We start from the raw sequence: 12079 nt of genomic DNA, 5'->3' as shown, positions 1-12079 counted from the left end.
GCTATTAACACGCAACCTGCAAGTAGTGATAGTAAACCGACACTCGACCTTCAAAACCAGCCTAATTGGGCAAGAAAACCGCCACCATTGGAGAACTGCTTACAAGACATTTAGTCGTAATAAAGCTACAGTCTTTTAAACAGCTTCACCTGCCCATAACCTCCCTGAATTGGTTAAACACAAAATTTAATTTAAACGAACAGCTACAAAAAAGTCGTTGTAAATTATTAAACCAGCACTAGTAGATATATGTATGTACACAACAGCGCCAATGTATCTGCTCAGTTGAGTTTAACATATTTTTCTTGGTAAACATAACAATAAAACAAACTTCGCAGTATACCATAGGGCACAATTTGTAAATTATGTAAGTCCGTAGCTGAGGCAGTCCCGGATTTAAGGCTCTGTCCCGATGTCCAGTCCGACAATTGTTGCCTATAAATGTCTGGCCATTAATGTGTACAATTCGCTTGAGCTGTAATAAATAGTTATTTTAGGCAACACAAAGCGACAACAACGTGACAAAGCATTTTTTAAACCCTGCTAAACCAATAATAAACGTTACACAGTAAAGTGTTCCAAATACATACTACTTCAAAAATTTCTTTATTATGAATTTGAAACGTTGAAGTTTGTACAATTTTCGATTTTGGAAAAAGCAATAGGAATCAAGGGCTGGTATAATTGCATTGTACCTTTTTTTGCAAGAAGTTGATAGACATTGGACATGAACCACATGCTTCCATTGGAGGCGGTAAAGATTTTTTCCTTAAATTTGTAAAAACTATCCGATTTATTTTTATTATATTTCGAACAAATGAGAAGGCGTAGTATCGTACCTCATACGTATCTTGTTGTTATATTGGTACTGTACCTTATGCTGTCATCTTTCCAGAAAAAAACAATGTCCTCGTTTTCTGTTAAAAAACTATGCCACGCCTAGCTAAGCAACATTTAACTGGTCCCACACTGTTTTAATGTCAAACTTGTCAATAGCTTCCTGTAACACTGGAACAGGCGGAGGTCGCAGCTGCACAACTGATTACTATTTCTACGTTTACGCATAACAGCTAGGCTCAGTAGCTTAGTTGAGGCAGTTTTTCAGTAGCGAGTTAAAGCTAGTGTATGTTAAATAGATTCGGTAGGACGATTTTGTTTGTGTTTGTTACAACCTAGATATTTCACCTGTGGTATGTTATGTTGAATCATATTCGTTGATGCCGGTTAGCTTAGGCCTTTCGCCGAGAATTAGGAATGCAGATAGTGGAGTGTCTATGTTTTCAAAACTGTAGACAAATGTTGTATTACACTTTGCAGTCTACTGAGCCTCAACATAGAATAAACAGTAAACAAGCTGTTCCTACAGCACTTTTTTTTATCAGAAGTAATCGTCTTTTTCGCGTGCCATGCAGGACGCCTCCATATGGACGCTAAAACGTGGATTATTTAAATAAAAGTTGCTGTAAACACAATACACACTTATGTAGAATGGCCAGGTTTTACGTAATTTAATATCACAGATAAGCTTTTGAACTATAAATTGCTCCTGTGATAATTAATCGCCTCAGGTAAGATCGTTTTGTGAAAATGTTGCACCTGTTAAAAACAAGTTTTTGTCAGAAATTTGCTGCTAAACTTAGTTACAAACATGTTGCAAAAAGTAATAAAAATAATCTTTTGAAACGTTTTTCAAATTGATGTTTTTGTGCCTTTCGCAACCTGCTCCGACCCCCTCCCCCCAAAAATAAAGCAATATGACAAAAACAAATCTCCATCGATGTGATGTTTGTGAAAAAAAAATTCAGGCAAAGTGGAAGTTTGAAAACACACATGTTGATTCATACCAATGAAAAACCCCATCGATGTAATGTTTGTGAAAAGAACTTTACCCAAATTAAAACCTTGCACAGACACATGTTGACTCATACGAATGAAAAGCCCCATCGGTGTGATATCTGTGGAAAAAGATTTCGCCATGGTGATGATTTAAAACACCACATGTTGTGTCATACTGATGAAAAACCGTATCGATGTGATGTTTGTGAGAAAGGATTTAAGCAGGGGGCTGGTTTAAAAGCACACATGTTGACTCACACCAGAGATAAACCTCATCGATGTAATGTTTGCGAAAAAAGGTTTGCCCGGTTTGGTTACTTAAAAAAACATATGTTGGTTCACTCAAATGAAAAACCTCATCAGTGCAATGTTTGTAAAAACAAATTTCTTCAGCGTGACAGTTTAAAACTACACATGTTGATTCACACTAATAAGAAACCACATCGATGTGATACTTGTGAGAAAAGATTTACCCGAAGTGGAGATTTAAAAACACACATGTTGATTCACACCAATGAAAAACCTTGTTTCTGTGTTGTTTGTGGTGAACGGTTTCGTCAACGTGGAACATTGAAAAGACACATGTTGACTCACACTGGAGAAAAACACCACTGATGTTATGCTTGAAAGTAGAAGTTGCGTTTCAGCCACTCTACAGATATTTTTATGTTTGCATTTGCCTACACCAACAAGTAACGCGATTTGTTGTGCATATTAGGTAGCATCAGTTAACATATGAATGCATATTGTAGCGTTCTGTTTATACCTAATAGGTTTGCATTGTTGGATTTTTACATTAGCTGATGTTGTCTTTATTATTGAGGGGCAGCATTGTTAGCAAAGTGATTCGATCAATGCAAATGCATACTAAATAAAGTTTTGAAAACCACATCAAATAGGTATTGTAGAAGTTTACTTTTTGAGAAGAACGAGTGTACGCACCTGGACAGTTGAGTTGACTATATTTCGATTGGTGGACGAAAACATTGCAACATAATTGCACTTGAACAGTCCCAAACCGGAAATAGATGCGCCACGATGAAACGCAACAGACAAAGTTAGAACGACCCAAATCCAGAGCTTATTTAGATCATGGGTCAAAGCTGTTCAACACAGGGTAAACTTACGCTGAAAGATCATCAACAAGTATGTTTTTAAGTCTTTGACTTCGGAAATGTTTTGTTGTATTCCTATATAACCCTGGTGCCAATACATGACAAGCAAATATAAAACACATTTGGTAAGCATGGCTTTTTAGTTTGATCATAACAAATTAGAATAACTTAATCTTGGCCACTTTAACCTATACGGTCCACGCCTTGTGATCAACTTGCTTTATAGGACAAAACAGTATGCATTTTTTGCTACAATATAGGGTTGTTATCAAACAAACAATTATTTGATTATTTGAAATTTTTAATTATTTGAAAATTTATCAAATATTTTTTATTTATTTTTTTAAATCAAATCTTATTTCGATTTGATTCATGTAAAACTGAAGTGTGTGGTGAATATCTTAAAATAAAATGTTCCCTGCAAGTGAGACAAGAAGCATTTTGTATGCATCAATGATTTGGCTGACACTTCAGTGAGCTCAGTTCACCCACACTATTCTTCCACAATCAATTACTTTCTTCCATGTTATCCAAGGTAATCTTAAATACCTTTGGAATGATTCTGATGTTTTTTTTCTGCTTCTGTTCAGTTTTCCAGATGTTGAACTACAACAAAAAATAAAAGATAAAGTGTATGCAACATTTAATTTGACAAGTAGGAGTTTACACAAAAATGCTTGAGTTAGGCCAGAAGAAATGAAAGCCAATCATAATGTTTTACAAAACCAGGATCACACTAGAGATGAGCTACCATATTTTTAAACATGCCTAAAAAAATAACAAATTACCATCTGCTAAAATAATAGATACAGTTGAGAATGACAACCGTATCATGGCAACTGACAACCACTTACTGTGTCAAATCCAATGTCCCAAGTCCTTCATTTGATAGTGTGCTGGGCCTTAGTTTGCTTCATGGAGCACTAGAAATGTAGAGATTGTATGTATGCTCACCGCAATAAATCACGTGGATTGGTTGAGATCCACTGCTATAGCGTAGCGTGTTTAGATAAAACAAAAACTTGTAAACGTGAGCAAGCAATTTATATTTATTTAATTTTGCCAAGTTTGTGTTCACAAGGTTGCATCCTGCCTCGCTATTTGTGTTTTTATGAGCAAGAAACTTTAACGGCATTGTGGTATCTGATTGGTTGAACTGAATTAAGTTACTAACTTCTCACGTCGAATAAATCAATCAAATGATTCCACGGGTCGGCATTAAATAGGCAGCTGGGGTTATTAAGAACATCCCGCATTCTGGTTTCACCCGCCCGCCAAAAAATGAATTGAAACAAACAAACTGAATTTTTCCGGCTTCAAACAACAATACGATTTTGAGGCGATTGATTTCATTATTGACACAAATGAATCAAACAAAGATTCAACGGACCGGCATTAAATAGGCAGCTGGATGGAGGACTTATTAAAAACACCCCGCATTCAGGCTTCACACGCCAATACGAAATAAAACAAAAAAATCCGGCTTCAAACAGGATGCAACACACAGAAAACAAATACATCAAACACCTAGTCGTGACACATACAAAGAAGCTTCCTAGGTTCGAACAACGTGAGGTGCATCCGGTGTTACTGTTTGTTTGTCGCATTTTTATTCTCAGTGGACGGGCAACGTCTGAATCCATGATGTTCACAGTGATGAAAGATATATTCTCCCTTGAAAATGGAAATGTATATTTAAATGAATACGAACATGCACTGGAAGCAGTAGATACATTGAAAAATATGTGTAAACAAATGCTATACCAGAACGCTACGCATAAGCTTGCATTACGTCCCGGATATAAAGCTCTGACTCGATGTCCAGCCCGCTTAAATCAAAACATACAAAATAAGATCTTGAACGTTTTTTTATTCCTAAATTCAAATGATTTATTTTTTTACAGACATTTCAAATATGGCTCTTTTCTATGCAGCCAATACCAAAACAGCCTTATTTTTCACCAAACCAAACTTGTTGCATCAATTCTAAAATCAACCAAAACCATACACCAAACAAAAAACATGAAGTTTATCAACAAAAGTAAATAATGATATTGCACATAAAAGTTACCGTTTGTAATTTTGAAGCGTATGATACAGCTCAAAGCAATACCCAGGTTTTTGTAGCATACAATTCAGCAACATTTACCCTTTGCGACGCTTGAGTTGCTCCGCGCCGTTGCGCCTCCCCGTTGCTCCGCGGTAGCCACGCTGGCGCAACTTATACCTCCTTGAGAGGTGTTTGGATTTGTAATCGCCGTCGCAAACCGATGACCTCCCAGAGAGGTACTTGGATTCTAATACATAAATCATAAGGTACCCCAGGAAGGTCCTTGGACTTGTAAGGGATTTTAGAAATCCACATTTCATTAACCTTTGCTATCAGCGGTGGAAAGGGCAAAGATTACATTTGAAACAGTACAGTTATGGGGAACAAAGCCTTAACGTTGTGACAGTCATTTCTATTTTGGTTCAGTAATAGAAAAAAAAGGTATTGTAACTGTATTGTGCCGATGGTTTGTAACTGTATTGTGCCGAAATATAATAGGATTCAATGGGTATTGTAACTGCAACAAGCCGATAGGCCAGTGATTCTCACATTGTGTGCCGTGAGAGATTTCCAATTGTGCCGCGAAATATTTTCTTTTTTAAGTGCAAACCGTCCCTGGTGTTTAAGGTCTTTATGCCGAAATACTGATGTGCATGGCAATGTTTCAAAGCTCATATTTTTTATTTTTTTTTAATGAAGTTAAAATAACATTATTTGAACCGCTTTTGTTATGTTTACCTACGAAGTGTGCCACTAAAGGAAATTTCAGTAATTTAATGCGCCGCATGCCTAAAATGTTTGAAAACCGCTGCGAGAGGCATTGGAAATGAATCGCATTTTCTGTTGGAGACTTTATTCCCCAATATATTTCTAAAACTGTCAAAATATTGCAACTGCGATTGATTCGTATATTTTACGTTCTTGTTGATGTTTATTTCGCACCATGTCTTGTGCTGCCATCTTTGCACCAAGAATAAAATAGCGTCGGGCTAAGTATTTTAACTGTTATGTTAGTTAATTGTCGAGAAAGGTAAGGGCACTTTACCAAGGAAACAAGCGACGCATAAATAATATCAAAAATGGAGAGATTTCCACAAATATTTGGACACAAAAAGTTGGTACTTATAAACTCGTTGTTTAATTTGAATAAATACGTGTGTATACTTTTGCTATGTAGGCAAGAAGTATTTTATGACTCTTCCTATGCCAAAGTTGAATTGAGCGTCTATTGCTTTTAACTATTTGTTGGAATCTAATGACCTCACATACAAAACAGCGATAACGGCTGCAAACGCGCACCAATGTAGTGATAACATCGTTCTAATGCCTATAAATTATCGACTGCCTTCACACCACTGAGCTTGTTTTATCACTACGTTGATGCAAGTTTGCAGCCGTTATCGCTGTTGTATATGTGTAGAAGGTTGCAATTTGTTGCTTTATAAGAAACTTGTCTAGCATGATATGCCATTATCCTGATGAAGGTGTCATGTATAGGGAGTCGAAACGTCGATCATTTATAATAAAACTGCTGGATGAGCAATACTGGGTTATAATGTAAAGTATTGCAATTTTTGTCAATTTTGATACCAAGTAAGCTACGTATCGACGTACCATAAAAGACGCCTTTTTCTGGATGCCAAAACATCGATTACTTACAACAAAATTTGCCGGAAGTCGATAATTTATGATAAAAAATAATGAAAGAGCAATACTCGCTTACATAGATTGGACAGGTTTCAGAGTAAGCGATACTTCAGATACGATTTTGAATTATCAATTAACGTTGCGATATATTATGTGTCTTATATATTATCCTTTGTGGCCTAAAACTCTTATAATAAACAAGAATTTTTAGAAATATGCTGCTAAATGCAGTTAAACAGATGTTTAAAAATAACTTTTAAAATATTTTTCAGGATTGTCGTTTCGATTCCTCTAGCAAGCTGCTCCATGATAAAAAAAATCAAAACAATATGGTAAATAAAAAACTCTATCGATGTGATGTTTGTGAAAAAATGTTTAGCCGAAAGGGAAGTTTGAAAAGACACATGTTGATTCACACTAATGAGAAACCCCATAGCTGTGATGTTTGCGAGAAAAGATTTAAATGGGCAGCATCTTTGAAGGGACACTTGTTGAATCATACTAATGAAAACCCTCATCGATGTGAAGTTTGTGAAAAGACATTTGCGAAATCTGGACACTTAAAAACTCATATGTTGACTCACACCAAAAATAAACCTCATGGATGTGAAATTTGTGAAAAAAAGTTTCGCCAAAAGGGAAGTTTGAAAAGACACATGTTGATTCACACTAATGAGAAACCCCATAGCTGTGATGTTTGCGAGAGAAGATTTAAATGGGCAGCATCTTTAAAGGGACACTTGTTGAATCATACTAATGAAAACCCTCATCGATGTGAAGTTTGTGAAAAGACATTTGCGAAATCTGGACACTTAAAAACTCATATGTTGACTCACACCAAAGATAAACCTCATCGATGTAATGTTTGTGAAAAAGGATTTGCTCAAAGAGGAAATTTGAATGTACACATGTTTATTCACACCAGTGATAAACCTAACAGATGTAATGTTTGGGATAAACGCTCTAACCGTAATGGAGCTTTGAAAAGGCACATGTTGACTCACACGGATGCAAAACCTGTTGAATGTAATGTTTGTGAAAAAAGAATTACCCGAAGTGAAAATTTAAAAACACACATGTTGACTCACACCAACGAGAAACCTTATCACTGTGTTATTTGTAATCAACGCTTTCATCAAAATGGAACTTTGAAAAGACACATGTTGACTCACACTGGTACCAAACGTCATCGATGTAGTGTTTGTGAAAAAAGATTTAACCTGATTGAACATTTGGAAACACACATGTTGCTTCACACTGGTGAGAAACCTTATCATTGTGTAGTCTGTGATAAACGCTTTTGCCAAAATGCACATTTGAAAAACACATTTTGACTCACACTGGTAAGAAATAATGTGATGTATGTGAAAAAAGTTTTAACTGGATTGAACATGTTCACAACAGCGAGAAACCAAGTTGATGTCATCTTTGAGCAAAGTGGAACATTCAAAATCAACATTTTGACACGTACTAGTACAAATGCCATTAATTTGATGTTTGTGTTTGCTAAAAAACGCCTTGCACAAAGTGGACTTTTGAAAACCCGCATGCTGACCCCCATTAAAGGACTTTACAGATATTATAATGTTTGTATTGGCTTGCGCCAACCAGCAACTCAATCAAGGAAAGATGTGTTTTAAAATTGTTTAGCATCAGTGGACATTTGAATATATGTGGTGGTGTGATAATTGTGCAAAAAGTTTTCCTTTTTTTGATTTTTGCATTACCACGTCTCAAATATTGTTGGGCAGTCTTGCAAAATGATTTGATTAATGCAAATGCATAACAATTTCTTGTCGTTATTCGCTTAAAGTGGATTTTGGGTTTGAACTGTATTAAACAACTTTAACTGTGCAGAAACACTAAGTAAATCTACAGCATAAAATTTATTTCAAAACGGCAACTGTTTAGGTATTGTACAATAAAGGATTTTTCATCGTATTATGCGAGTTTACTTTCAAAGGAAGAAAGAAGAATGAATCGAGTTGAGTTGGTTTGCATGGTAAGAAACAAAACATAGCGATCAAGTTATAACAAACAATCACCAAGTCGGGAATAGCTGCGAAACGTTGAAAATCCGAATGACTAAAATCCAACGCTTAAGTCGTCAATGAGTCAAAGCCTTTTAACCGGGGAAGCCTTTAAATTTACACTACAAAGGTCAAGCAACCTGTCAAGAATTTGGTTTTGCAAAGATTTTGCTGTATTTTTATAAAAGCGTGATGCAAATAAATGATATGTAAAAAAACAGAATTGGTAAGACATGGCTTTGTTACTTGTTACGCGACAAACCGGAGTGACCTAATCTGGCTTAGTGTGAAAACCACGTGGAGTGTATTTTGTCTTTGAAAGCAGTCAACCGACAAACGAGACAAAAAATGTTAATTTCTCAAGGCATATGCAGTAATGTAAAGATGCTACCATTGTGCCTTGTTTTTAACTCAGAAAGCTTTAGTGTCATTTTTAAGTTATGGTTTGGAGCTTACCCGATATTTAGATTTTTCACAGGGTTTGAACCCAGGACGCTGCCGGAGATGAATCCCCATCGAGCATTTTTTATGTCTAAATGTAGGTCCGACACGCTGAACCATTCTGCCAATTTCAGGCCGCCCTTATTTAGATTGAAAGTCTATAGATATTTGAAAACAGCTGCTATACGTCACTTAGCGATCATTAAAATAAAACTGTTTTGGCCGCTAGATTATGCAGCGTAGGAAGGTCTGCACTAATGAAATGCTACACTGCTGTACACACAAAGGGATGGAGATGAAATATTAAACTGCATATTACTGTGTGCCAGACATCATACTTAGCATTGCTAATGTTACGACACCAAACCTAGTGTGTCCAGATTTGTTCCATGAATTCAGTACGGTTATACGATTGTTTTGTGTCAAGATAACGAGATTGTATGTACGCTCACCGTAACAAATCACGTGGCGTTTTGATTCCTTTTGGGCAGTGGTTTTCAACCTGTGGTTGTAACGTAAAAGACCTAACATTCGCATTGACGTCATAAGTAAGAGCGGACGTGACTTGCAGATTATCCAATCCTACTCCAAGTGTTCAAATGCGTGAGACGGAGTAAAGTCCTTATAATTGCTAATTGATGTGTGGACACAGGATGGAAATGTTTTGTGCCCCCAGGCCATTTTAATAAGCCCCTGGTTATCAAGAGTTAATGAATAGGCCGTAGGGAAGACACCGTGACGGTGGCTTGAGCGAACAACGCTTGGGCTGTTGTTACGCTGGTACAACTAGTCGAAAGGTACCAGCTACAATCGGAAATAAAAAAGCAGCGACTTTTTGACTACGGCAAATATGAATGTAGCAAATGTGACAACGATTTTTTATCATGGATCAAATAGAAATCCCATCAAACAATATGCCAAAAAAAGACAGTGCCGGAATTTCGAATCGACGTTTCCGATGACGACCAACATTCTCAAAAAAAATGTTCCACTAAGTCCCGCTGCAAAAAAATAGTTAAACTTTCACTGTATTTTTTTTGCTGCGTAGGCCTATATCTAACAAAACGTACTGGCCACTTTTCTAATGATCCTGCATAATCGAAATTTGGCTTATTATTTACAAAATTTATGCGAGTAAAACGATACAGAAACACACATTTTAACAATTTAAACACACAAGACAAGCTTAAAGCGTACTTTAGTCTTGAAATTTGACTCAAATAGCATATTTTTTAAAACAAATGGATCGAAGAGAGAGAACACATAGTGAAACAACAAATTTAACAACATTTAACTCAAAATATAAGTTTCCTAAATTAGCATGATTTTGACAAAAACAAATCTGAGTAGGCAAAAATACAAAACAAAATTGTCAATATCTAATAGCAATGCGACTAGCCACTCTTAATATTGTACGCTAGAGTCACAATTTACTTTAATCAGCTTCATTTTGCAACACAAATATATCATTATAATTTACAATACAGAAACAACAAATTTAACAATATCTAACACAAAAGACCAACAACTTCAATAGTAAAAGTCGATTTTTACTTTGTTTGGAATTTGGTTCTCTTAAAATTAGTCGTAAACAAGAAATACACAAAATGGTCCGGTTTATCAGCAAGTTAGTATGTTTGCATTACAATTCATATTGCCATGCTACTCAACAATCTCAATCACTGTCCTCTGCATCGGGGTTGTATCTCACAGCTAATTCCGATGAACGACCTGCAAATGCCTGCAGAGATGCACATTTTCCAGCCACCCATTTCTTGACTTTGATAAAATGATCTTCTATTGCTTTGGAGTATAGCAAGGGATTAAGAGCGCTGTTGATTGGAAGTAACAGACAAGCGCTCAACACATAAGCATCTGGTGGCATCTTGATTCCTCCAACACTCAAATATCCCATGACACAAACTGGAATCCAGCAGCAGAAGTCGGTTACGATCAACCTCGAGATCCTCTTCTGCATCTTGGAGCTTACATCAGTGATTCTGGATCCTTTCATGCGATTGCTTTGTTTGTAGATAAGAACATATGCAATCACCATGTAGATGAACATGAGGAAGTTAGTCGTAATAAGAAGTGTTGAATATTCCCAAGCGAATTCACTGGTTGTGGCAAACAAGCGTGGCATGCAGACACTTGTTTCTCCATAATATCCAAATTCTCCCTTGGGTGGATTAAGAGAAAATGCCTCAGAGATGGTTTGTTTAACGGAGAACCAATTCTGTGGTTTGACTTTGGCAATTCTTTTCGCCAGAAGTGTCATGCTTTCTCGGGAAACAAAATCGGTTCCAAAAATGTTGTTCGGAAACCAAACATCAGTTGTAAAGTATCCGGAAGTGGATTCAAGTAACGGTATTGTTGCCAAGGCAATAGATGTAATCCAGCAAATCAGTTCAGCAACTACAATTTTACTGACCCCTACACTTCGAATAATGAATGGTTTAAAGGCTGATACAAGGCGAAAAGTGGTCATTGCTGTCATAGTAAATGCTGATGCTTCAGAGGACACAATTGCAAGTGCTCCAAGTCCTGAACAAAAACGACTTGATCTCCATTCTTTATCGTGCAAACAATACGACCCAGAAAATTGAGTTGCTTGTAAAATAATTGCAAACAGGTAAACGCCCATGAGGAAATCAGAGAGACTAAGGTTCAGTATAAAAACACTGGTGTTGATAAACACGTTTTGCTTTCTGTCTGCTTTCCATAAGCTGTGAGCGGTTGCAACAAAAACAAACGTATTTCCTACCATAGCTAACACAGATGTTATCCAGAAAATTGCTTTATATACTGGATTGGCAATCATTTCATTGACATCTGCAAACGCGTCCCAGGCCAAGTTCACACATTCATCACTTCCGTCCGAACAATCCTGAATTCCATTTTGTACCAGTTTCCATTCCACTGACAAAGGCTGTTTGTTTGTGCAATAAAACCTTACTTTT

General features: G+C 36.5%; 2 protein-coding genes across 2 annotated transcripts; both read left to right on the top strand.

Moving 5' to 3' along the window:
• The first annotated feature begins 1830 nt into the window (after window positions 1-1830).
• LOC145218310 (uncharacterized) lies at window positions 1831-2470 on the top strand. Its single transcript, XM_080085720.1, has one exon. It carries the CDS (start codon window positions 1831-1833, stop codon window positions 2449-2451), a length of 621 nt encoding a protein of 206 aa, XP_079941846.1. The 3' UTR covers window positions 2452-2470.
• Window positions 2471-6426: 3956 nt separating this feature from the next.
• On the top strand, window positions 6427-8589 carry LOC145218305 (uncharacterized). The gene is made up of 2 exons (XM_080085717.1): window positions 6427-6745; window positions 6921-8589. Exons 1-2 carry the CDS (start codon window positions 6689-6691, stop codon window positions 7980-7982), a joined length of 1119 nt encoding a protein of 372 aa, XP_079941843.1. The 5' UTR covers window positions 6427-6688; the 3' UTR covers window positions 7983-8589.
• The last annotated feature ends 3490 nt before the right edge of the window (window positions 8590-12079 follow it).

The sequence above is a fragment of the Phallusia mammillata genome, chromosome 3, assembly GCF_965637545.1.
Source record: "Phallusia mammillata chromosome 3, kaPhaMamm4.hap1.1, whole genome shotgun sequence".
Lineage (NCBI taxonomy): Eukaryota > Metazoa > Chordata > Ascidiacea > Phlebobranchia > Ascidiidae > Phallusia > Phallusia mammillata.
This window is presented reverse-complemented; position numbering and strand designations above follow the sequence as displayed.